Here is a 27,406-nt window from a genome sequence, read left to right as displayed (position 1 = left end):
AGACGTGATGACATCCTACATCCATCACCCTGACATGGCTGCGCTGATTCCTGATAAAAATGCAAAACTTACCCCTATCATAAGCAAACATGAGATAAATAAAAACTGAGCTATATTCTACTCATTAGCTAAATTAGGTAGTAGTTGAGTTCTACAAACAAATTTCATAGTGGCAAAAGACAGGAAGTGTAACAGATTGGAAGGGTCTATGGAGACATGTCAGCTAAATGCATCTTGGGATTCTAGATTAGATCCTAGAACAGAAAAAGGATTTGTGTGGGAGACTCTGAGCAAAGACTGTAGTTTTATTAACAGTGTTGAGCCAGTGTTAATTTCCTGGCTTTTTCTGCTGTACTATGGTTATGCAACATTGGGGAAGCTGAATGAAGGGTATATGGGAATACTGTTTTTGTAACTCTTCTGTAAACCTAAAATTATTTCAGACTAAAAGGTTTTTAAAAGTCATTAAAACAGAAACTAAAACTATGAAATGAGCACTCTTCACCATGGTACAAATACCCAAAGTGGGGAAATTTAGGTAGAGGAAACTTTCTAGTGTTCTATTCCATCTGCACTGCTTGAGGTACGTTTGTTCCATAAATACTGGATTTTAGAAATATGGTGATGGCCGCTGTAGCTGGCTGTAAAGATAGCAGAATGCTCTCTTAATTTCCACCTGTATCTCAGTATTTTACTGCCTACAGACCAATTTCCACATTTTCCCTAGGGCAGAACGACTCTTCAGAGCAGGCTGCCTTTGAGAATTCGTGACAGTCTCAGGACCTATCACACCACTAGCTTCTTCTCCAAGTCACAGCCCACAAATTGCTTTCTTTGCAAACAGTCATTTGTTGGTAATACGTCTTGCTCTGTGGGTACTGCTTACAGCAAAGTACAATATTAAGTCCTTTTGTTGTTGTTGTTGTTATTGGAATTGACTTATATGATCTGTAAAACCCAATTGCTCCTGTTCTTTTGGCTTGAATATCTTATGTAAGATGATGACAAAGCAATTCTAGAATCTCTTGTATGTCTTAAGGATCATTTGTGGGAGAAGAATGATGAGAGGGGCCTAGAATCTTTCTCTTTATGGTTTGTAATTTTGCCCTGTGATGCTAATTTGATTACTTTCTATGCATACACACACATATAGTATACTCAATAATATCCCTAACAGTATAATGCATATATTATTCATAAACTAATATAATCTGGGGAATTATAACATAGTATAACTAATAATACAATATAATTCTGGAAACAGATATTCAGTAGCATGTTTTTTATGAAGAACTTTGCACTTAGTGTTCATAACTTGTCAAATCCAAAATTTCATCTTCCACTCCAGAAAATGCTTGGAAGGCAACTCTACCTTTGTGTTTACATTTTAGTCTTCTTAGACTGAAGCATTGGAAAGTTTTCCTTTTTAAATCTTTGTAAAGCCTAGTGTTCTTCGATTTGATAAATGAGAACAGAATGTGTTTGGGTTATCTTATTTTGCTCTATCATTTTGTTTTATTCATAATTTTCATTATGATTGGATCAAAGATAATTTATTAAGGATATTTTTAAATACAATTTTGGAGGTTTTTCTTCTGCTGAAATTTCCAAAGAAACAAAGTTGACATCTTGCTTTTAACTCCTCTTCTGAAAATATGAGGAATTCCAAAGTGACTTTTTTTTCCCTTAAGATACTCAAGGCCTAAATGTAACTAAATAACCAAAAGTTAAGTGCAGCTCTCAAAAGTTATTTTTATTATTATAAGTACAGTACATTAGGTAATTCTGAAAGTTTAGAATTATGATGTAATCTCAATTATTCTGTTTTGCATTACTTATTTTTTTAAAAAAAATTCCTGGGTTAAGAATATATTTGTAGTAATATGCATTACTACTTCAGCAATTAACACAGAATTTAGTGGTTTAAAATGTATCATCCTCAGATTTCTGTGGTTTGATAAATTGTTTTATCTTAGCAGTTCTGGATGTGTTGTGGGGTGCACAGATTAAAAACACAGTGACACTTTTGAGGTCAAAATAGGAGTCTTTATAAGCAGCTGGCTACTGCCTTCTCACAGAGCAAGTCTGGGGAAGACAGCCCGGGGTTGCAGTGGCGGGGGGTTTTAAAGGCAGAAACTACATTTTGGTGGCTTTGACCATTATCAAGCAAGCAAGCAAGCAGAAATACAAAAGCCAGAAATATGCCGGTTACAGCTGGAGGAGCAGGCTGATATCTGTAACTTGTTTCTCTCAAAAGAATAGTCCCTGCTCTGAAACAACCATCCAAGATAACCTGTAACACTCGGACAGGCTATGTCCCATGGGAAAAAGCCTTAAAGCCACCCTGTCACAGATGGAGTTTCTCTGAGGTTGCAGTCCAGACATTGGTTAAAGCTTCAGTCATCTGGAACCAGGATTGGGGATGGGAGATCTGGGCTTCATTTAGCTTATACAGTGACTAGCTTATGGGTACTGGCTGTTGGCTTCTCTACATGAGCTTTTCTGGGGGCAGGTTGCACATATTTTCAACTTGGTGGCTAGCTTCCTCTAGAAAAAGTAAACCAATATAGAGAAACTTGGGAGACTTATTGACTATTTTAATATAGCACTAGAAATTTCACACCATTCAAAATGTTGTTTACAGAAGTCCATCCTATTCAGTTTTGGAAGGTGCCATTCAGAAGGTCTGAATACCAGGAGATGGGGGTCATTAGGTCCTGCAGGCTGGTTCCTATAATAGTCCTCCTGTTGGGAGCAAACTTCTGTATTTCCTCTTATCATGCATATTAACTGCCAATGTATTTTCCTATGATTTAGTGTTTTAAAAGTTAGTAATTATTCTTGTACATTAAGTTAATAGCCTTCAAAGCATACAATGATAGCAACATTTCACTCTTGCTATAATAAATACATCTTTACATTTCAACTGATGTGCAATTTCTGTACAATAAGCATATAAACATGTTTCACTTCAGACTCTATCTTGAAATTATTAATATTTGAAAGGAATAATCCAGTCAATAACAATAAATCCAAATGACTAGTCTCATTCATATTACTGAGAATGTAATTCTGATTAGGTGGGGTAGTAGCATACATGATGACATCATAATTGATCACACACAGGTTTAGAGGTTGTGCAATGGCATTCACATAGTAGATACTTGTGACTCTTCATCTTCCGGTAGTTGAGCCTGTAGAACAGATCTGGGTCAAACAATGAGGTCAAACTTCAGGACAGTTCTGTTACCGGAGGGAAGGTCGTGGAAGCTGTGGGGTTCTTGTCTTCATGCAAGAAGGAATTCAGGCATGAGACAGAGAGCGGAGTGATAAGGCTTTATTGGGAACAGGGCATCCATCAGAACGGAAGGAACAGAGAGAAAGTGCTCAGTCGATCAGACTTGGGGAGAGCGAGTGAGGTTACCTGGTTGAATGGAGATAATTCACCTGGGCTGGGCAGGCCAGGCGGGTGGCTCAGCAGAGAGGCAGAGTGCTGAGCGCACAGTCTGTTTGGGCTCCCTAGGTTTTTAAGGGAGTCTGTTTACCTACCTCTCCCTCTCCTCCAGGACAAAGGATGGAGAGCCCCAGCAGAAGGGGTTGTTGGGTGAAAATTACCAAATTCCTCCCCAGATTTGCTGGTGCTCAGGTAGAGGGAAGGGGGGCTTCCCTTAGGGCATGTCTGAAAAGGTTTTATTGCCCCATTAAGTAACCCAGTTGGTCCTGAGGAGAGAGAATTCTCCTGAGAGCTTTCCTTGGGGAAGGCCTGGGACCACCTGGGAGGTTATCAGTGTTTGGGCAGGACTTTGAAGTGCAAGATTCTGGGCTCCTGGAGCTTCTGCAGTGGGTGCTGGTCTTCAGGCCTTTCTCATGCACACATAGGCTCAGTTTCTGACTTCCTACCTAACAGTTCTACACACGATGCCTTTGGTAAATTCTGGTATGATGCTACATTTCCATCTCACTGATGAATTAGTGCTAAACTTGAAGGAACTGTAGCTGTCTTGGGGATCATTCTGGATGTTTGCATTCCCCTTTGTTTTCTTCTCACCCCAACTTTGCTCATTGCCAAAAGGTATGAGTTCTGGAAGTTCAAAGCCTGATTACAAATGGCTTTTAATGTTTGTTTAACAGAAAGATCAGTGTCATTTTAAAATTTCATGCTAGAGATTTATCTCTTGGGCATCAAAGGAAATATGCTTCTACTAAGAGTTTGACAAATTCTTTATTATTATTATTATTTTTTTTATTTTTGACAGGCAGAGTGGACAGTGAGAGAGAGAGACAGAGAGAAAGGTCTTCCTTTTGCCGTTGGTTCACCCTCCAATGGCCGCTGCGGTTGGCGCGCTGCGGCCGGCGCACCGCGCTGATCCGATGGCAGGAGCCAGGTGCTTCTCCTGGTCTCCCATGGGGTGCAGGGCCCAAGCACTTGGGCCATCCTTCACTGCACTCCCTGGCCACAGCAGAGAGCTGGCCTGGAAGAGGGGCAACCGGGACAGAATCTGGTGCCCCGACCGGGACTAGAACCTGGTGTGCCGGCGCCGCAAGGCGGAGGATTAGCCTAGTGAGCCGCGGCGCCGGCCTGACAAATTTTTTTGTGAGCCCTTCTACCCCTGTCTGGCTCTCAAACATGTAACCTCAGTGACTTTACCTTGGTCCAGGCTGTCAGAAAAGGTACAGATGCTATGCATTCCCTTCCAGTGCATTTCCTATTTTAATTCATCTTCAACAAGACTGCTGTCTCCTTTTACAGTTATAAAATAAGACATATACTCTTGGATACTAATTAGGGAGCAAGTTTGAGGAAATCATTTGAAAGCAGCAATATTTGATCATAGCTCTTTCAATAAAAGAGCTCAGCACACTTAAGTAACAAGGCTCAAAATTTACTTGCACTACCACCAAATGTACAAATAAAATGAAGCTTCTTTATCTCCTCTAATAGATCAGATCTTTCTTCCAAATTGTTACTTCACTGGGTAATATAGAGGAAAAAGAATTCTATGCACTTGGTAATTTGCAGGGTCATAGTCTTTTCAAGTTGAAATAACCTCCTTATGTTGGTTCAGTATCCTAGAGATAAATTGTTAGTATTTTATATTTCATCTCAACCTCTGTAATCCTCTTCAAGATGGTAATGTGGTTTGTTGAGGGTTAGTTTTATGATCTTGAATTTTCAAGGTCAAGATGCCAGTGAGATTTGGGAAATGAGTCATGGATCTGCATTCATTCTGAACCTCCTCTGGTCTCTACTAGGCAAATCTCACCTCCTCAACAAAATTGTGACGCCTGAGACAGTTCTGTCTGATGGTTTAGGAGATCATGCTGGTACCACCATGAATGGCCTTGTGTTAAGAACATTTGTCTGGTATTGAAGCTTCTCTACATTGCAGCTTTCTTGTCCATTCAATAACATTTATAGCAATTTTTTGAAACTTTCTCAATTTTAATTGTCAGCAATGTTACTTCACGAGAAGTAGGTATTGTTAAAGAAGCCACTGAACACAAGTTTCTGTTTTCCCTTAAAGTATTAGGATACATGCATAAATGTTTCCGAAGCTTTTTGGAAAGCAAGGGTTTTTAGTTGTTTTAATGAGGTTCTAGTTTCCAAATGCCTACACAGTTCTGCTAGATTAAAACGTTGGTTGTATATAAATTCCCATAATTATCAAACATCTGTATGTCATCAGATTGTTGGGGCCCTGTAACAGTCAGAATTCAATGTGAGAAGCAGACCATCTAGAGAGAGATGAAGACAGCTGTTGCAGGGAACTAACTGGCTTATGCAACAGTGAGGGCTGGCTGGGCAAGTCTGGAATCTGCCGGGCAGGATGTCAGGAAGGGCAGGTTGCAACATTGAAGCTTTTAGCCACAGGCAGATTCTCCTTTTTATCAAGGAAGCCTCTCAGATAACCTAGGACAATGCCCTTTTCTTAGGGTTAATTGATGATGGACCTTAAACTCATAGATGAAATATCTGTATAGCAACATCTAGATTAGCCTTTGATTGAAGAACTGAGGATTTAGCCTAGCCAAGCTGACTTATCAAAAGATCATCAAAGGTCCCACAATGTTTGTCCCTGGAATTTCTCAATGTTGCTTATGATCTAATTTTCTGTTATTTGTCCCTCTGAACATAATGGATTTACTGTGGATATCTACTTGATATTTTTAAGTAATTGATTCTGACATACAAGAATCACTCATTATAGTCAGTATATTCTGAATATAGAAAATTCATGTTCATCTAATTCATTTTCACAAAATCATACATGATGGTGTTAATTACTGTTAGATTTTGTTTGCTAGTTCAGACTTTATACTTCATCAGAAACTTCCAAAGAGAAATCTTCTCTTGATTTAAAGTATAACCAAGAGACTTTGACATATGTTCAAATAGTGTTTAGAGTGTCATGAACAAGTTATTTATTGCTGAATTCCTTCACTAGTCTCCTGGCAAGCTCTTTGCTGAAGCTATAATTTTTAGAAAAACATTAATATGAATTTGGTCCGTGCTATAGTGAATGTATAATTTCTGTATTGAGTTTACCTATTTTGTTTTTCACTGACCAGCTACAATTAAAATAATATTTGCTTTTGTTAGGTAACAAGTCAGAAATTGAGCCTATGAGTGTGTGAAACAGGCCCAAAGACCACTGCCTACTGCAGAAGCTCCAGGAGCCCAGCACCTTGGATTTCAAAGTCCTGCCCAGACCCTGATAACCTCCCAGGTGCTCCCAGCCCTTCCCCCAAGGAAAGCTCCCAGGAGAATTCTCTCCTCAGGACCAACTGGGTTACCTGACCTGATGACATGGGGCAACAAAACCTTCACAGATGCCATAAGGGAAGCCCCTCTGCTCTACTGGCACCAGCAAATCTGGGGAGGAATTTGGTAATTTTCACCCAGCAAACCCTTTTGCTAGGACTTCCCATCCTTTGTCCTGGAGGAGAGGGGAAGGTGGGTAAATGGCCTCCCTTAAAAACCTAGAGAGTCCAAACTCCCTATGTTACCGGTGAGTGGCAGGGTTCTTGTCTTCGCGCAAGAAAGAATTCAGGCGTGAGACAGAGTAGTGGAAAGTAAAGTAACAAAGTTCATTAGGGAAAGGACATCCGTATGAACGAATGGGCACCTCTCCAGACAGGACCTGAGAGAGAGTCCCCTGTGGCTCGGACTGGGGGTGGGGAGGAGCGATGTTACATGGTTGAGTGGAGAGATTACAGCAGGGCAGGCCAGGTGGGTGGCTCAGCAGAGAAGCAGAGGGCTGAGAGCGCAGTCCGGTTGAGGCCGGGGGTTTCTAAGGAGATGGGTCTTGCTTCCCCACCTCTGCTCCTCTTGGAACAAAGGGCTTTTTGGATGTAAATAGAAAAACTTCTGAGTTTTCTCTCTGAAGTTATCAGACAGGGGGAAGCCTAGCTGGCATCGTCCTGAGTTTAGAGGAAAGGTGAGCAAGACCCCCTGAAGAATCGGGATCTTGAGCAGCGTGTTTGAAATGCAGATACTGGGCTGCATCTGGAAGATTGTGGAAGATTGCTAGGCAAAAGGGGCGGGGACCCCCACCTGGCAGGTTATCAGGTAGAAGGGGCAGGGCAAGATGTGAACACTGGGCTGCCCCTGAAATGTTATTGGGATGACTTTGAGATGCAGATGCGTATGCTGGACATAGATGTCTTTTCTTTAGTCCTTTATGTCACACACACATAAGCTCATATCTGACTTCCTACCTAACACCTAGACTGCGGCTCAGCCCTCTGCCTCTCAGCTGAGCCACCTACCTGGCCTGCCCAGGTGTATTCTCTCCATTCAACCATGTAACCTTGCTCTCCCCCACTGTGATTGACCGGGCACGCTCTCAGTCCTGATGGATGCCCTGTTCCCAATAAAGCCTTATCATTCCACTCTCTGTCTCACACCTGAATTCTTTCTTGCATGAAGACAAGAACCCCATGCTTCCATGGCCTTTATTCCGGTGACATTTCGTTTCATTGTATCATAGTAATGTCACCATATCCTTAAGATATATATGGAAAACTAAGAATTTTTAGTTATGAAATATCATTGCTAAAGATAAGCATTACTCGTAACTTCTAAAGGAATTTAATAATTCTCTCAAGTTTGAGTGTCAATAGTAGATAGTAAAAATTGCTGTTATTTTCACATTACGATATAAGAAGTAGATAATCATTAATTCACTGAAAGGCTAAGCATTTCCATCAGATAATCACTTCACACTTAATGGTTTATAAGAGAGTAACCAGACAAAGCTTAGCTTGATTTTTCAAAGGTTATAAGAAGGATATCATAAGTATGAAAGGTATCATAGGGTATCATAAATATGAAAAGAGTATCATAAATATGAAAGCTATCAAGGGGTATCATAGGGTATCAAAGGTATCAAAGAGTATCATAAATATGAAAGGTATCAGAATATCAAAGGGTATCGCAAATATGAATATCAAAATATGAAATCTTCAAAAAGAATTTTTGGTCCCCTGAGAAAATGTCATAGATCCCAGAAGGGTCTACACTTCTACCTGAAGTGATACGAATGTAAAAAGTAGAAAATGACACGATTTCATGCATTCTGATACATTATTGAATGTATCTTTGAGCTGGAAATAAATTAGTCTCATTATCTTTCTTAATCATCATTGTTCTGAAAGTTCCAAGTGATGGAGCATTATTTTAGTTACTAATAATAGTAATTAACTGAAGGGGTTGGTGAAATTTATCCTCCTTTAGGAGCTAAAATGCAACAGTCTTTATTCTAGTGACTGATAAATTTAATGTAAATGCATCCCCTGGAGTCTGGAGGTCACGAGGTACCAAAGCTTCAATGAAGGGTACAAAATTACTCAGCATGGAGGAAGGAGAAGAATTGAGTAGTCCCAGAGAAGGCACAGGTAGGATGGAGGACAGAAAACAATGAGGGGGAGAAGAAAAAAGAGCAAAGCTAGGGAGATTAAGAGGCCATAAAGTGTACAACATGGGATCATATAATCTTCCATAAGAGTATTAAATTCAGCAAATATTTTGTGTGTGGTTTGCTTTTTTGTTTTCAATTAATATACAGTACCAGTGGGTTAAATTGCCTTGAGACATACAGGGTATTAACTCAAGCCAAACTGCATAGACATAGGAATTGGGAAGCAGAGAGGCTTGAGCTAACATCTAGATATTTATATTTGCTCTTTACATTTAATTCCCCAATGAATCTGTGGGCCAAGAATAGCTATTATTTTACTTTCTAGATGAAGTGATTCAGTCTCAGAAATCAACTTAGCCAGGAAGTGGTAGAACAGCTTTAATATCCTGTTGAAAAGAGTTCCTTCTCCGTCTTGAGGCTTTGCTTCCTTGTTAGACAAAACAATTCTCCTAGAGATCCCTTGAGCCTTCTTGCCCCTTGCAGTCGGTGCCCTCTCTTTCAACATGATTTGCGATTTATGGCCCCTAGTTTAGAGAATCGAGTTGCTATATCAAAATGGCATCTTGTCAATGACCTCCTGAGGCCCCAGAACCACAGCATCAACAGAACTTCATTTCATAGGCTCCTTGTACTACACAAAATATTTGTTGTTTGCTCATGGCAATGAACTTCCATTATTGGAGGAAGGCTGAAGGTTTGAGGGTCAAGCCAGTATTAGGTTTTCTTTAACAGCCACAGTGGTAGGAAAGCTTGGAGAATTTTGGACAAATTTCTTTTTTATTATATTCTATATATAGATCATAACCAACTTTCTTTTTTTTTTTTTTGAGATTTAAAAGTATTTATTAGAATCAAGGACCTCCAGCCAGACTGGCGTTGAGGGGGGCTTCCAAGAGAGGAAAACCCAAAGGGGACTGGTGGCAGTTGGCTTTAAGTACAATTTTGAAAAAAAAAAAATCAGATTGGCATTTGGTTACTAGGCAGGGACAAAAACCATCAAAAGACCCCACTTACAATTCTCCATCCTGTCTGGCATGCTAAAGGTAGGGTAGATAACTTGTTTTCACCATAAGCTGTGAGCTCTGGAGGTGCTCCCTTGCTATTCTCATGGTAAATTTGGAGATTTCGTAGGAAGGAGGGCAGCCTGTTTGTTCTTGCTAAAGACAAAGTTTTGGGGAAGGAAGCAAGTATTTTACACCCCAAGTTCCTTTGGGATCTCCTATCTGACTCCTCACATTCTCTCCTCCTGGAGATGGAAGCTCTAACATCTGTTAGAGGGAAATGGGCAAATGATAGCTCTGGCTGCTTCATGCTGAAAAGGGGCGATTTGGGAAGGGGAATCAAGCATAACCAACTTTCAAAACAATTCCATAATCCATAAAGAAAGCACAGATAGTAACAGTATAAGACCCCTGCTAAAAGTAAAACCCCTGCTAAAAGTAAATATTAAAATAATTCTAGCAAGGGTTAAAAAGTTTGGCTGCTGACAGTAGCCATTCCTTAAGATAACTGTGTCTCCACCTGCCTGCAGAATAACCTTGGGAAACTGCCTTGTGAAGCTGCTCTGTGTCTGTGAAACTGTCTTACGCGATAACACTTGCAGGAGTCCAGAAAAGAGTTACAATAAGGTTCTGTGACTGAAAGGGCTAATCAAGAGACAAGATGGGGGAACTAAGGTTAACACTAACCAAATTTTTACTTCTGTATAATGGCTAAGCTTGTAAAACATGTGTTATTTTTAGAGAACAAAGAAGAACGGAAGGTCTCCAACCCCTTATCTTGTGACATACTAAGGTTTTACTGTTCTACTGCCATCCTCCTCCTTGCTTGCTTTAGCTGATAAGAAGAAACTGCCCGCGACCCCCATCCCAAGCCTCTTACCTAGCAACCATTAACTTACCCAATAAAATGCTAGTAACCTGTAGCTTGCCCAATAGGATTGTAACACAATCAAATATGCTAATGCTGTGGTTTTAAGCTTTAAATACTCTGTAAGCTATTGTTCGCGGCGGCTCTCTCTCTGCACCCTACCAGAGGGTGCTCCTGAGTCGGCCCATTTGCAAATGTAATAAACTTCCCTCTTGCCTTTTGCATCGATTGGAGTGGAGTCTGTGTTTCTGGGGTCCGGTTTGTGGGTTTGTGGGACGCCTGCTTAAGGGGTCTTACAACAGAGATGGCAAGATTAACTTCATTGCTGTCATTCAAATTATTGTTTCAGATTGAGATATATTTTTCTCTGTAACATGGGCATGCTTCCCTCAGGTAAAAGGTTAATAAATAAAATTGATAATCATCATACAATTAATGTGCAGTTATTTAAGATGATTTTGAATTGACTGTTTATAAAAATACTGTGGGTGAATCTATATGCTACAAAATTTGATTCAAAATATTTGTCCAGTTTTCTGAAGCAAGACTTCACTGATAGCATGACCATATGCTCTGATTGTCTTATGTTTTCATTAAAACACTCATTAAAATGCATGTCGGGATTGCCAGATGTTTCATTTTATCATATCCTATCCCCCTCACATTTAGAATCTATGTATGCTTATATAATAGATAAAATTCTCTGGAACATATTTACACATATAATTTGTATCTCTAGCTACATATTTGTAAAGAAGCATTATGGCTATATATTTTTTGTCTATAAAGGCACATAAAATGGTAATTTTTGAGTGCAGACTTGTAAATTTATTCTAGCCTGTAAAAACAAATACTATTTTTAAAAAGATTTATTTATTTATTTGAAGGCAGAGTTATAGAGAGGCAGAAGCAGAGAGAGAGAGAGAAAGAGAGAGAGAGAGAGAGAGAGGTCTCCCATCCACTGGTTCACTCCCCAGATGGCTGCAATGACTGGAGCTGTGCAGATTTGAAGCCAGGAGCCAGAAGTTTCTTCCAGGTCTCCCACATGGGTACAGGGGCCCAAGAACTTGGGCCATTTTCTACTGCTTTCCCAGGCCATAGCAGAGAGCTGGATTGGAAGTGGAGCAGCCGGGACTCGAACTGGCACCCATATGGGATGCTGATACTGCAGGCAGTAACTTTACCTGCTAAACCACAGTGCTGGTGTAAGGCCACCACAAAACATACCAAACACTGCAGTAAGGGAAAAGGTTTATTGGAGAAAACCCAGCAGACCGGAGGGTAGCGGCAAAGAAGGAGAAAGAGTGCATGTCCGGGAAATGGGTCCTGATATCCCTTTTCCAGGGGTGGGTAGAGGGGTAGGAGTAGTGAATCCCATTAGGATGGGAGTGGAGCTTGACACCGGTGGTTGGGCCATATGCCACCTGGCTTTCAGCAATGGCGGTGGGGGCTAGGGCCTAGGATGGTGTCAGGGTGTAGATCATACCATAGATATAACTGTACCATTTTCCTAACAGCTGGCCCCAACAAATACTATTTTTGAGAAGTCAAACTACCAGACACTGATAGATGAAGATATTTCCAGAGGTTTATGGATCACTGGAATTCAAAAATAAGATTCTTTTGGTTAAAAAGTTGAAAATCTATGCATAGTTTTTCATAATAAGTATTTTCCATGAGGTTTGTGGAAAACCTTTATAAATTGCAATCAGTTATTTCCTCTTTTTTCTCCCTGATGTCTCTCCTCTTCTCTTCTTCCAAAATATTCCTGTGGAGGGTAATGAGACAAAAATGCCAGTAGAGGAGGCCATAGAAAGGGTCACAGACAACAACCTTCCATCTCTACACACTGGCTGATTGGTGCTTGAGTCATCAGACATTCTAACTGAAACATTTTGTTATTGATTTGAATTGAAATTCATTGACAAGGTATTTTCCTCCTAGCCATATCTTTTCAAAGTAAGGCAGTAGGAATTACGGTATAAAATATGTAGAAGAAATTGTATGTTACCCAAGATTGAACAGTTAACTGGGTGACTTATTTTTTCTATACCAAAGGTTGAAGTCCTAAAATGCTAGGAATGAGCAGCTTCTAGCTTATTTAAGAACACTCATGTGTTCTAGGATTGATTCTCATGTATTCAAGAGAATGCATTACCACCCTCTAAATGAAGAAGCCATTTACATGTGTGATATTCTTTTTCTTTTTTTAATGATATCTTTTTTTAACTTTTATTTAATGAATATAAAATTCCAATGTACAGCTTATGGATTACAATGGCTTCCCCCCCACCCCATAACTTCCCTCCCACCCGCAACCCTCCCCTCTCCCGCTCCCTCTCCCCTTCCATTTGCATCAAGATTCATTTTCAATTCTCTTTACATACAGAAGATCAATTTAGTATAAAGATTTCAACAGTTTGCACCCACATAGAAACACAAAGTGAAACATACTGTTTGAGTACTAGTTATAGCATTAAATCAAAATGTACAGCAAATTAAGGACAGAGATCCCACATGAGGAGCAAGTACACAGCGGCTCCTGTTGTTGACCCAACAAATTGACACTCTAGTTTATGGTGCCAGTAACCACCCTAGGCTGTCGTCATGAGTTGCCAAGGCTAAGGAAGCCTTCCAAGTTTGCCGACTCTGATCATATTTAGACAAGGTCATAAAAGACAGAGTGGGGATAGTAACCAATGATCCTAAGAGTGGCATTTACCAGGTTTGAACAATTATACAGCATTAAGTGGGGAAGAGGACCATCAGTACACACAGGTTGGGAGTAGAGCCATTGGTGGTAGAGTAGAGGTTATGATTACAAAGGAATGAGGCCCAAGTGCACTAGACAGGGCCTAGAACAAAGGCCAGAGTCATTATTAGAGGAGCTAAGAAAGGTGCTGTCTAAGCTACAATTAAGTTTTCTGATTGAGAGGCAAATAGAACCTGACAGAAGGGGCTTGGTAATAATCTGGTGGGCTTTAGGCCTTGTAAATTCAGAGGCCCAGACCTATCTATCTCTTCACATGGGGTATATCCTAAGGGAGGTGTGAACCTCCTAGGGGAAGGCACTCTGTTGACTTTCATTACTTGGCTGGCCTGGGAGAAGAGCTGGCCAGGTAAAGGCAGGTGGCATCTCTAACAAGAAATTTACAGTTCTGCCTGCAATGTTGCTAACCCTACTTGACCTTCCCCTCAGCTGCAGTGGTCACTTTGGAAGTTGGGCTGAGTGAAGGGCTTTTCAGCTTAGAGCCAATAAGATCTGTGGCTCTGCCCTGGGCATCCTTCGACTCCAGGGCAGGTCCATTTCCAGTGATCCAACTCTTGGCAGAGCTGCCAGGGCTCTTCACAAGCTGACTTCTGCTGAAGCCCAGGCTTACCACATTGAAAGCCACTGCAGTGGACTGGCCTGTTGGGTCTCCTTGAGGGCAGATCACTGTACAGATCAGCCATTAATAGGCCTGCCACCCATTGCTTCTGATGCCTAGCTTTCTTTTCCTCCTGGTTTTTGTTAAAGCAGACCAGAGGATGCAAGTCAAGGGAGTGCCCGTGTCCCATCTCTAATCTTCGGTGGCCTGAACTACAAGTCTATAGTCACAGGCATGTTCTGTAGTAGTTTTTCTAAGGTAGACAATGCCTATGAGGAAAATTATATTCTCACTTTAAAACTTTCTTTCCCTTTGGTCTGAAAGGGAGGTTTTTTTCTACTTACTGTATACTTCGCTGATGGCGAAGTGAATCTAGCTATGAGATTATTATTTAAGCTCTTATTTTGGCCATGCTATTACAGAAAAATGTTAGCCATCTCTTTTATAAGGTCTAAAGATTAAATTGTGCGTCCTACAGATTCCTTCATAATAGAATTAGTTTCCTACCTTTAGGAGAATAACAATGATCAAATTTGGTCTATGTTATGTCATGATTTTAAGGAATCTTATTTCAACCAGATATTTTGGATTTTGAGCCTTCTTAGCATTCTTGACAGGCATTCAAAAAATCAAAGTTTCAAACAATCTGGACTCTAAAATTTCCAGTAAATCTTGAACTTTGGTTTTTCCAGTTTGGGCCCAACTGAAAAAATGGAAGGACTATGTGTCTCATCTTATAGAGACACCAACTAATCAGGCTATTTGGGTTATATTAGAAGTACTGTCAAGATGTGACGTGGTACTAAATTTTAAGTTTCTATAATGGAAAATGCTATTAATACAAATGTTTGAGAATTAAAAAGTCTAATGATCTTGTGTTACTAGACATGATAGTTATCTTAATGAGAAAGCCCCAGAGGCCTAAAGGGTTAAATACTTGTAAAATCCTACAGGTGCTTTCAAAAATACTGTGAAGTGAGCAAGTGCCTCTTGTTGGTTGATGAGTTTATAATTTTAAACATGGCAACTTAAAGTGTTTTGTCATCCACAGTCATATATGATTTGTTGCTCATAAAACTAAAGCGTTGTTGGTTCTGTGTTTAGCTGTCCTCCTATAGGTTCCTATGGACTTTTTCCAGCCACTTCTATTGTATTCAGTACTTTGGGATGGCTCTGTAAACAGATGAAGCCAATAATGTATTCACAGTACCAACTGAGAGAAAGTATGGTTAACTGAGGTTACTCAAAACAAAAAGCAATTCAAATCAATTGGCAATCTACAAAAAGAGTTAAAGATTTTAAAAGCTATTATTAAAATTGCTATATTGGTCTATTATGCTATATTATATGTGTGTATATATTGTATGTCCACATGGGAAAATTGTATTAAGAATTTTATTTTAAATGGCTTATAGATAAGATTGTCCATAAATTTAAGCTGCTAAAATCAATCAAAGATACATTTTAATTCGTGTGACCTGAATCTCTGCATCATATGTTTTAAACTTGTTGGTAGAAAGAAACTAAAAACATTTTATATGGTTGTGCTTAAGCTTACTGGTTAAACAAACTACACCATGTTAGATATTTAAGAGGTGTTTTCAAATACATGATTCTTAAAATTTCTAGAAGGCATTGGACCTTCTGGTAAATGTTTTCTTAAGTTGTTATCTAATGGTTGAAACTATTTGCTAAGTATTCATGTAATATTGCTATTGTCAGCAAGTGATCTAGCACTTGCTCCCTCATTTCTCTATTCTAAGCCCAACTTGTGATATTCTTTGTCTAATTGCTCTGGAGACAAGCTGGTCACTGAACACTAGGACACATGATGAAATTGATTTGTTGTTTTTTTTTCTTTGATGGAAGAAGTGATAGTAGATAAATATCCTGAATTCTCTTTTAATATGCTTTAGATTTTTAATGGTGGGGGAAATATAAATTGAAACCAAAAAATTACAGCATTTTTCATTTTTTCCTCTTAATTGAAGAACTGATTAAAACTTATACTGTTTTATATAAGTTATATAAGGGACTGATCTTCTCAATACCCTATCTCAAATCTTTTTTCAGTTTTATGAAGTGTTCAACAAACATTCAAAATATTATAATGTTCCCTTATTTTTTTCCCCACAAGTCTACAGCAATGCAGGTAGTATAATTAAAATTTTACTTTACCAACATACTTTACCAGTTTGACTTAGCAAATTACTGTTCACCCTAGGTGAGTGGGTGAGTATTTCTTTGCAAGACTGTAAATCACCCAGAAATTCCCATGATCACATGGCTCAGTACTAAGGGAGATAATCAGTTAACTTATCAAACTGGTTCTCCTGACATGACTATGATTTGTGAGGGGAATTCCATGCCACTGCACATCTTGGAGGAACACACTTCCTTTTCACTCATGAGTGAGTGAGTCTCATTAAAGCTCCTTCAGAATACATCTTGCTTTCTGCTTTGTGGATCAGTTTTTTACCACTTGCTTCTTGACACAATGCTTCTGTCTACATGATCACTGGATGGTTGTCAGTGATAAAGCACCTGAAAATCCTGAATCTGATGCCTTCCTCACACCCACCTGTTTCATAGCATCAGCTATCAATGCCTTCCATCGCAGGTGGGTCTTAGGTAATAAGGTATTTGTAATGGGTGGCTCATTATCTTAATCTTTGGGTGGAGCCCCACCCTCCTTGTTAAAGGAGGATGCTGTTATTTTTACTATGAGTTAGCTTCAATTTCCCAACTTGCTGTGCTTTCCTGAGTTAAATGCATGCACTTGTCGTGTTTTCTTATCCATGATTTCTTGATGATGACCTGTTAGAGAACTGGATTTGCAGACATTGGAACCTGAGTTCAAATCACCACATGGACACTTGTTAACTCTGTGACCCAAGGAATCTATTTGACCTATGCTTGCCCATCTGTGGAGATGATAATATTGACCTCAGGATTTATCATAAGGATTGGATTCTATAAGTGCTGAATATCTTATAGCACCTTATTAATGTACAAGTCAATTAATGGTAAAAAAAAAACATGATGGCAATGATGCTATGGTAAAAATCAATTTGGAGGAAAAGGAGTAAAATTATAGCTCTGGTTGCCAATAAAATTCCTATTTTACTCATTAACTCATTTGTACATTGTTTTCCTGTCCAAATGGTCGTTTCAGGTCTCAACTTCAATCAATATCTCATTTTACTAATGTTTTTCCTCTTCCTTCAGCATCAGTTTTATCATACTCTATCCTTTTTAAAAACGTTTGTTTATTTATTTATTTATTTGAAAGGCAGAGTGACAAGGAAAAAGAGAGAAAGTCAGACAGAGATCAATATTCCATCTGCTGGTTCATTCCCTAAATAGCTACAACCGCAAGGGCTGTGCCAAGCTGAAACCAGGAGCCAGGAACTCCATCCAGGTCTCCCACATATGTGCCCGAAACTTAAGAATTTGGGTCATCATCCAAGGCCTTCAAGGCACATTATCAGGAAGTTGAATCAGAAGCACAGAGTAGCCAAGACTCAAACCAGGAACTCTTGAAATGGGATGTAGGTGTTCCAAGCTGCTGCTTAACAAGCTGTGCCACAACGTCCTCCCCCCACACACTGTCGTCTTAGAAATGTTGCCAGGAACTTCTTATTCTAAATCATCATTATGGTCTGCTCTTTAGCCTTAGGTCTCTAACTCCTTGGTTTTTAACTTATACTACTTCAAACCAGCTCTCAGTTCTGGTCAGTCCAGAGTTCTCCCCAATCTTCAGGGATATAGAATTAATTGTCAGCTCTTGATGTTTCCTAAGACATGCTCCTTGTATCCAAGGGACTCAGTGTATAGATGAAGAGACAGAAGGAGATGGTTATCTTTATGAACACAGGTTTGTGGGAGAACAGATGAAGGAGTCATTAACTCAGCCAGGCTTGGGGCGGGGTGGATGGAAGTGACGAGAAAGACGCCAACAGGAAGTAACACTTGAGTGAGTCCTTCATAGAATGAGCACAATTTCATTTTGGGCAGCGAGAACAGCATGACCAAAACCTGAAAGTGAACAGTCCTCCTGTGAGGCACACAACAGATGGCAGGAGGGATGGCTGAGGGTGCAGAGACACCTGATGAAGCTGGCAGGAGCCAGGCTGCGAAGTGCTGGGCTGTTCCACGAGAAGCAGAAAAGCGGAGACTTCCTCTCCCCGAGTTCCTGGAGCATTTGTTCTTTGTGCTCTCATTTTGGCAATAATTTTTTATGTATAAACTTAAAAAAAAATCTAGAACCAAAGGAAAAAAATACCCTCTGAGTTCTTTCCTTTTCAGCTTTCTTTTGGAGTGTACAGCATGAGATTGGAGACAATAAGACACAGAGATCTAAAATGCTATAGAATTTGAGTTTCCTCTCTGCTATTTCCACTGACCCCTCTTCTCACTGGACTTAGGCAAGTCATGGCACCTCTAAATGTCACTTTCTTCCTCTGGAAATGGGGAGAGTAACAATTTCTGTACAATAAGGCTCCTTTGATAATTCAAGTGCTTAAGTCTTTGCTACTCAATTATTCAGTAAGCATTAATTGACAAATTACTAGAACCTGTGCTAGATTTCTATTATACAATGACAAGTAGACAGTGACTTTGTAGTGCCATAACTATCTGTATTATCATTTTTAAAAGATCAATTTATTTATTAGAAATGCAGAGTGACAGGGAGAGACAAGAGAGAGCTCTTTCATATACTGGTTCTATCCCCAAATACCTGCAGCAGCCATGGCTGGGCTAGGCCTAAGTCAGGAGCCAGGAACTCCATCTGGATATGACACATGGATGGCTGGAGCCCAAACACTTGGGCCATAATCCACTGCCTTCCCAGGTTCATTAGCAGGAAACTGAACTGCTGGGCTTGAACTGGCACTCCTTATGGGATGTCCATGTTTAATCCATCATGCCACAACACCAGCTCCCTTATTATTATTAATATAGATCATTAAAGTTATTCTATTAAGAAAACTTAGTGTGTTTTAGTACCCATTTGTGTTTGGACCAATTCTCTCCCTGGTCCTGGAATGTGCTACATGATTGGCTGACTGAGAAGTGGTGCCACACCCAATGTTCATGGAGCCCAGTCATTCACACGGTTGTACAGCCCAGGAAGAGCCATTGTTCTAACTGTGCTCAGTTGGCACAGTGACCCTGGGGGTCTCTAGATGAGAGTGACCTCAGAATGACGACCATGTATGCTCAAAAATAGTTTTGACATTGCCTAGTCAAATTTGAGATAGTTGAATTAAAACAAAAACAAAAACTTGTTATTACAAGAGCTCAAGAAAATAGAATTACAGAATCCCAGGATTCTATTATATATATATATATATATATATATATATATATTGACAGGCAGAGTGGACAGTGAGAGAGAGACAGAGAGAAAGGTCTTCCTTTTTGCCGTTGGTTCACCCTCCAATGGCCGCCACGGTAGGTGCGCTGCGACCGGCGCACCATGCTGATCCGATGGCAGGAGCCGGGTGCTTCTCCTGGTCTCCCATGGGGTGCAGGGCCCAAGCACTTGGGCCATCCTCCACTGCACTCCCTGGCCACACCAGAGAGCTGGCCTGGAAGAGGGGCAACCGGGACAGGATCGGTGCCCCGACCGGGACTAGAACTCGGTGTGCCGGCGCTGCAAGGCGGAGGATTAGCCTATTGAGCTGCGGCGCCGGCCGATATATATTTGTTTTTACTGCTGGTGAAGTGAACACACAAAAGCAAAGACTGCATAATGTTGGATAGATGTGATAATTCCTTGCTTGAGGAAGAGGTGCATTTATTGATCTCTGAGGAGTAGAGTCACCAGCAGCAGAGAGAGGAGATTTAGGTAGGTATTATGAATTGAAACCTAAAAGTCCCCCTTTAAAGGTGAGTTGGGTCTCTTGCCTCTGGCAGAAGCAACTGAGAAATATGTGGCAGACCACCATGGTCATGCTAAGCCAAGTAAGATTAACTTCTCAGAATATCTCTGAGAATAAAATCTGGAACAGTTTATGGGTAAGCAAACTTTTCCTCTTGTGTATTGTATTAGTATAACTTTGCCTTTGTTTATTTGCAGCTCAGTTTAGTTTTGGCTATGTATCCTGAATGCAGATTATTTCTAGTTACCAATTATCTTCTCTTCCCTCAAGGGAAACTCAAGTTATTTGCAGGGTACCCCAAGCTGCAACCAGGAGTGGGGTACAAAGCTACATCCTCTTCTGTGCAAAAAAGATGGAATTCACAGTCTTTATTTTTGCACATTCTTTCTCCTGTTTCCATATTAGTTGGCCTAATAATTACTTCAGGGTCTGTCTAAGCAGAGTTTATGGTATTTGTTTATGGAAGCTGCAGATACCAAGACTAATGCAATGATTTTCTAAAATGGAATCTTTAAAGATGTTTTAAAATTTTCTTTTAAAATAAATCTGCAAATTTAAGAAGAGAATAGAAGCAGATGTGGTTGATAATAGATTGCAAAATCTTGATGTTCAGAAAGAGGCAAAATTTAAAATTATGATTATCTATGTACCCCATTGTAAACTTCTAATTATATTTTGTGAAAGATTGCCCCAGTCTCCAGGGAAATGTGTGTGATGTTTAGATTTGGGACAAAGCACATAGGAATATGTTAATATACACAACACTTAATATACAGCTTTGAAATTACACTGAAGTATATCTGGAAAATCATGGGTTGTAATAAAATATATTATCTTCATTAGAAAACTAAAGACAGTGGATAAAGGTGTCCAGGAAGGAAAACAACTTGAGAGAGACTTAACTGAAGTTAAACAAACAACCAGACACAAAACGACTCTGTGATTACACTGGGAGAGGTGAGGAGCAGCTTCTGGGAGAAGCCACGTGGAGCTTTTCAAGATGACCTCTCACCTGCATCAGTCACGTGGTGAGTCAGTACTTTTTCACCTGGAGTAACCTGACTGCATAAAGTGAAGCTATGCCTGCAGCTTCTCAAAGCGTGTAGAGTCACATCCCCAAATGCCACCTTACCTTTCTAACTAAGTAATGTTTGTGAACCTGATTTGTAGACCGCGACAGCAGTGAAAGAAGGCAGGGAAGCAGCAGCTCCCGTCATCCTGATTGTGAAAGCCAGACAAATCTTGGTGACCACGCCCCAGGTGGAATGAGGAGGGCATTATCTCAAGGACCCTCGATTGTTTGAATACCTTGTCTTTAACATACTCCAGAAAAAATAATAAAGAACCACATTCTAGATATTCAGGACTGACTGACTGGTGGGAATTGGGTTTGGAGAGCTTTATCACAGCAGGGACAGAGCCAATGCTGAGGAATTGGACATGTGACTTCTTAGCTCCGGTCAGCTCCAGGCTGGCTGCCACCAGCTTTGCAGAGTCCGCATGGAGACCAGGCAGCCACACCAGCAATTACTCCAGGTTTGAAGGGAGAACTTAAACAATGCCTTAACTGTGTCTGGATCAGTCAGGGCAAGGTGGGAGGACCTGAGGAGAATTTCATCAAACAGGTCTCAGCTCAAACATTTGTAGTCTTACTCAATTACATCCAAATCTGAGTATTGAGCACCATGAAGGCAGTGATACAAAATAGGCCATAGCCTCAAAAAATTCACAATACAGTGAGAAAAATAGGACATAGCAAAAAATAAGGCAAAAAATGAATTTCTTAAGAGAGAGCAATATCAAACAATGCTAGATTCTAAAGCCACAGAGAATATACTTTATGGGTTACCTAAGATATCAGCTTGGAGTGATTGTGAGACATAGGAACCTGGAGAGGGAGTGGGGCATCCCGCATAGAGAAGATAGCAGAAATACCCTCTAATCCAATAGCCTGAAGCAACATGGCTTTCCTGTAGTAGACACAGAACTCTTCCCCCAGCAAAATGAAAGGGTCCACCGTTTGTCATTTATGTCTCCTACAGAAGCCAACCTCTTATTTTCTGCATTAAATGTAAATTTGTGATAGAAGTTAGGGCTTCACCATCTGGTCACTTCTCCCCAACTCAATGCATTATACTTTAGGTTAAAATGGTACTTTCCCTAGGATATCTAATGATGGCCTGAGATTCAGAGCTTCTTAAACTGAGCACTGGTCTTATTGACTTAAAACATCTTAATGACATTTTGAGTCACTGGGCTCGAAGTCTGTGCCCAGAGTCTGTAAAATACTCTGCCCTGCCTCTGTCAGAGGAGGTTCTATGTGCTGGAAAGAAGGCAAGAGAATGTAGGACAAGTCCTACTGGCCTGGCCAGGGTCCCACCTAATTCCTTATGACGTGTCTAGTGCAGGTGACACGTTCTTTAAGGTGTGGATAGGCAGTTAATTTCATGGAGAGTAGGAGGTGTAAGTTTGGTGTTGTGTTTTTTTTTTTTTTTTTTTTTCTTTACAGTGGGGCATTATCTGAATGATACTCATTCTCTCTTGAGTCTGGACTTCATGCAACAAGCAGCAACTGGATATTATTTTAAAATAAGCATAAGCCATCAAAAGACACTGATCTGTCCTTCTTTTGGAGGAACAATTGAGAAGAGCTTCTTGGTCAAGAACTAACCAAAGGAAAACTCCAGCAGGAAGAGAAGAACTGTGGGTTTCTCACCCCAGCCACCACGGAAGCTATGCCGTGAAAAGACTCGACACATTGACACACAGCCAGTGGGACGGCGTGTCGATTCTTCTTTGGAGGTTTGGAGGGAAAGAGAATTCCCTCACTGAGGTATTTGAAGGATGACTTCCCATTTTCGGCAGCTTCGGATCCTGGTCTGGAAAAATTGGCTTGGTGTCAAAAGACAGCCGGTGAGTAAAAATAGAGTGAGGGTGTGGGGCACGGGGCACTACTCCAGGCAATCCTAAAATGTGAAGTTAATGAGAAGTAAAGAGAGAAGAGTTTAAGGGCATTTGCCAAAGCAGGAAATAAGATATTTAGGATTCATCCCTCCATCTGTCTTTTAACTAATGGGGCAAGCCTTAACATGCTTCAAAGCAGCCTTTTGATTTCAGTAAATTAAGAGTAAACCAGGACATGCCGTAGGCAAAGAAAAGGATGTGCCTTGTTACTGGTTGAATTGGAACTTTTGTTGAATTCTGGATCCAAGTCAGAGTACTTTCAGAATTTTCTTAAATTCAATTTAAAAATGATGAATGAAAGCAAGGTATCATTTGAAAGTAACAATAAATGAAAAAGAAATGTACTGGAAAACCAAAAGCAATAGAAAGTTTGGTTGAAAAGTAAGCTAGAAAGCAGAAATAGTGTGAAGGCTTTTAGTATAGAAAAACTGCTAAGAAATTTTAACATCTAAAAATCACTTATTGGAAATGCCACACAAGAGTGTATTTATGGCCATGATGTAAGAGTGTGATTGAATCATCTAACTTTACTGCCACAGTCTGTGTTTTCTTTGCTCGTTGCAACATCTTTTTTGTGCTCTTACACTAATACTTGCTTTTTAAATTACAATGCCAGCTGTTATCCACAGCAGATAAAATTCAGGGAGACTGAGAAAGAAGTTTCTGTGGATTTCCATATGCTCAGGACAATGTTTAAAAAAGCATAGAAGCCCAAAAAGGCATTCATAGACTTCATTTTGATGTGATAATTCCAAGATTTAAATGAGTAATGTAAATATTATGCAAATGATATGCATCACAGAAACCAACTTTTATCTATGCACCTTATTTCACTCTAGGCTTACCTGCAATGTCAGATGCTTTGCTTGAATGTTCTGATACATGTACTCATGGAGGAAAGTTGGTAGTCATTTAGCTTTGTGAATTTGGTGGTATCACATAATTGCATGGGTGTGAAGTATGGACAGAAAACTATAAAATCATTATAATACTTTATTTTAGTGGCAAAAAGACAAAAGAAAGAAAATCCCCTTGAATATCACACAGTTCATTCTGTGTGGTATTCAGTAGGAAAGAGTCCTGGGTTTGTGACATTGGCCAGAGGATGAAGGCTGGGTTTTTCCCATGACGTTGATGGCACATGACAATTTCTCCAAGTACTAGTTTGCCCACGTATAAAATGGGTGTGTTCTATTGTCTCTAGCCTTAGTGCTGTAAGAACTAAATGTACTCATGTATTTCAAAGTAATGGAGAAAGACTCAGTAAATAGATTATTGAGGGGTTTGGGGCTATATGTGTACCATATTTTTAAATTCAGATCAATGGCAAGAAGGAATCCAGGATGAGAGAGTGTGAAAGAGAAGACATTTATCTACAGTAAAGTTCTAAAATGATGCAAATTCAATAGGTAAAAGCAAATCATGGAGGAACTATAAACTGGTATCTGTTACTGGCAGTAACCTGAATGCTGAGACTGGATGCTTTCCATACAATAGTATTTTAGATAAAAAATTACCCAAACACTCCCCCAATCTCTCATGAATAAATTTTTGTCATTGAAAAAAATTCACATTTGGGAATTTTATTGACCAACTCCTTCCTCATCTGTCAAATAGTGAGTATATTAATTTTCTACCTCAAGTTGTTTTCCATTTAGGTCTATTTCTGCTAGGTATGTTGGCATCTCTAGAAGAGATGCATGTCAGATATGTGGAAAGTGTTTTACCATGATACTATGTCTTATTCCCATCTACCAAAATCTCTAAAAATCCCTAAGTAATTAGAAATTTCCTGGGGAAGGAGAGTATATGAGTTATTATTTCAGATCTTAAGTGCACCTTGAGAGAATAGTAGCCAGGTCAGATAAGTCTTGGTTGCAAGGAGTGAAGCCAGAAAAAGTCTAGATTGGGGGTGATATAGAAGGATTCACCTGGATCCACTATAAGTAAGCAAAAGGGCACATGAGACCTACAGAAGTGGCCAAAGGGCAAGGAAAGACAATTCCAAGTGAAGTGCAAGAGGACAAAGAAAGCTAGATACATTTCCTCTGTAATTTTTTTTTTTTTGACAGGCAGAGTGGACAGTGAGAGAGAGAGACAGAGAGAAAGGTCTTCCTTTGCCATTGGTTCACCCTCCAATGGCCACTGTGGCCGGCGCACCGCGCTGATCCAAAGCAGGAGCCAGGTGCTTTTCCTAGTCTCCCATGGGGTGCAGGGCCCAAGCACTTGGGCCATCCTCCACTGCACTCCCTGGCCACAGCAGAGAGCTGGCCTGGAAGAGGGGCAACCGGGACAGAATCCGGTGCCCCAACCGGGACTAGAACCCGGTGTGCCGGCACCGCAAGGCAGAGGATTAGCCTATTGAGCCGCGGTGCCGGCTAGGTATATAAATTTGAAGAAAGGATATGAGTAACACATGAAAAAATTAATGGAAAATGGAATTAAACTATGTTTATTTTGGTGCAAAAATTTTTTGAAACCCATATATAGTTTTTTTACAGTATGAATTTTCCATGAATGTTTTGAAGACCCTTCATAGTCATGAATTTAACAACTTTTTTGCACTAAAACTTATCTCTTAATTCCATTTCCATAGATATTTTAAATTTACAGTCTGTGTAAGAATTAGACATGGTCGGGCCAGCGCCGTGGCTCACTTGGTTAATCCTCTGCCTGTGGCGCCAGCATCCCATATGGGCACCAGGTTCTAGTCCCGGTTGCTCCTCTTCCAGTCCAGCTCTCTGCTGTGGCCCAGGAGGGCAGTAGAGGATGGCCCAAGTGCTTGGTCCTCTGCACCCGCATGGGAGACCAGGAGGAAGCACCTGGCTCCTGACTTCGGATCGGCGCAGCGCCGGCCATTTGGGGAGTGAACCAATGGAAGGAAGACCTTTCTCTCTGTCTCTCTCACTGACTAACTCTATCTGTCAAAGAGAGAAAGAGAGAAAGAATTAGACATGGTCATCCATCAAGCAATCCCCTTTTAATGAAAGTAATCTTATCTATTTATAAACATTTTGAAAATTGAACTTTAAAAATATATTTTTGCACCCAGGAAAATAGAAATTAAGTTGTATGACCCTGGAAATGAATAATCCTTACTGAAAGCTTATAACAAGTAGCAGCATCACTACCATGGCAACCTTACCTAATTTTAAAAAGAGATTCTGTTACAAAGCAAGGTAGTGGGAAGACTAATCTGTGGGGGTAAGAGTTAGGAGTCTGTGAATGGACAAAAAAAATCACATCCAGGGGGAGAAAAAGAAAAAGAAGCCTTAGACACATTAAGAGAGACTGGGGATTAGAAAGTATATATCTTTATTAGTAAAGGACATCCTAGAATTTGTGTAGTTCAGACATCCACATCCCAAAGAGTTCTTGGGTTCCATTCCTGATTCCAGCTACAGATTCCAGTTAATGAGGACACTGGCTCAAAGTCAGATTTCCCCAGTCACAGATCTATTCTTTCCACTATCTGCCTACTCTTTACTGCTCCTGAGTTGTGTTTCTTTTCTCAGCACTCTCTGGATGCCACTCAGAGTTCAGGCCACCAAAGAAACTATATGTGCAAAGGGGGGCCTTAGATTTGCCTTTTTGGAATCATATTTGATAATAGAAATTATTATTTACACTGGAAAAATGAATACTAATGGAGAGTGAAATAACACATGAAGAACCAACAGAAAGATTAGGTAATTGAGAAAATCAATAAGACACAGTTGCTACCCTACTGAGCTTATAATATAACTCTACAATAATAGGAAAAAAGTGATGATAGTTTCTGGAGGAGAGGATTAAAATCATGGAGGCTCACTTAATGAGATACCGGCTAATGACAGGAATCAGTCCTGGTTCAGCAGAGACCTCAGGCTGAAAAATTAATACAAGGAGAGAATTTATTGTTCTTTAAGAAGATGGGTCCCAACAGACATATCAAGGAGTGCTTTCAGGTCTCTATGGAAGTGGACTGTAATCCCAGACTTCTGATTTGATGAAGACATTAACGTTAGTTAACTAAGAAATAACACCAACTGTTTATTTCTGTTACAACTGTTTAGCTAGGCGCTCATACTTGAGTTCAGTTGATGACAAAATCAGATTTTCTATTATAGACATTGCCACAGCTTTGACCTTGTAAATATTTTGTTGGTTGACTGATGTGAGCGGCAGAGAGACACAGATACACACACATACACACACATAGAAGAAAGAGAATTCCATCCATTGGTTTACTTTGAATGTCTGGGCTGGGGTCAGAATCAGGAGCCTGGAGCTCAATCCCATTCTCTATGTGGGAGGAACTCAATCACTTGATCTGTCACCACTACTTTCTGGGTCTGCACAAGCAAGAAGCTGGAGTCAGGAACCAGAGCTGGATATCAAACTCAGGCATTCTGAT

The 27,406-nt window shown here is 40.1% G+C and overlaps 1 protein-coding gene across 1 annotated transcript in view; it reads left to right on the top strand.

Annotated features, from left to right (window-relative positions):
• Positions 1 to 22,890: 22,890 nt before the first annotated feature.
• The window catches only part of ABCA12 (ATP binding cassette subfamily A member 12), a 183,908-nt gene continuing 179,392 nt past the window's right edge, over positions 22,891 to 27,406 (top strand). The window contains exon 1 of the mRNA XM_062201848.1: positions 22,891 to 22,959. Coding sequence (XP_062057832.1) covers positions 22,891 to 22,959 — 69 coding nt within the window. The remainder of the gene's footprint in view (positions 22,960 to 27,406) is intronic.

Source organism: Lepus europaeus, chromosome 1 (assembly GCF_033115175.1).
Source record: "Lepus europaeus isolate LE1 chromosome 1, mLepTim1.pri, whole genome shotgun sequence".
Classification (NCBI taxonomy): domain Eukaryota; kingdom Metazoa; phylum Chordata; class Mammalia; order Lagomorpha; family Leporidae; genus Lepus; species Lepus europaeus.
This window is presented reverse-complemented; position numbering and strand designations above follow the sequence as displayed.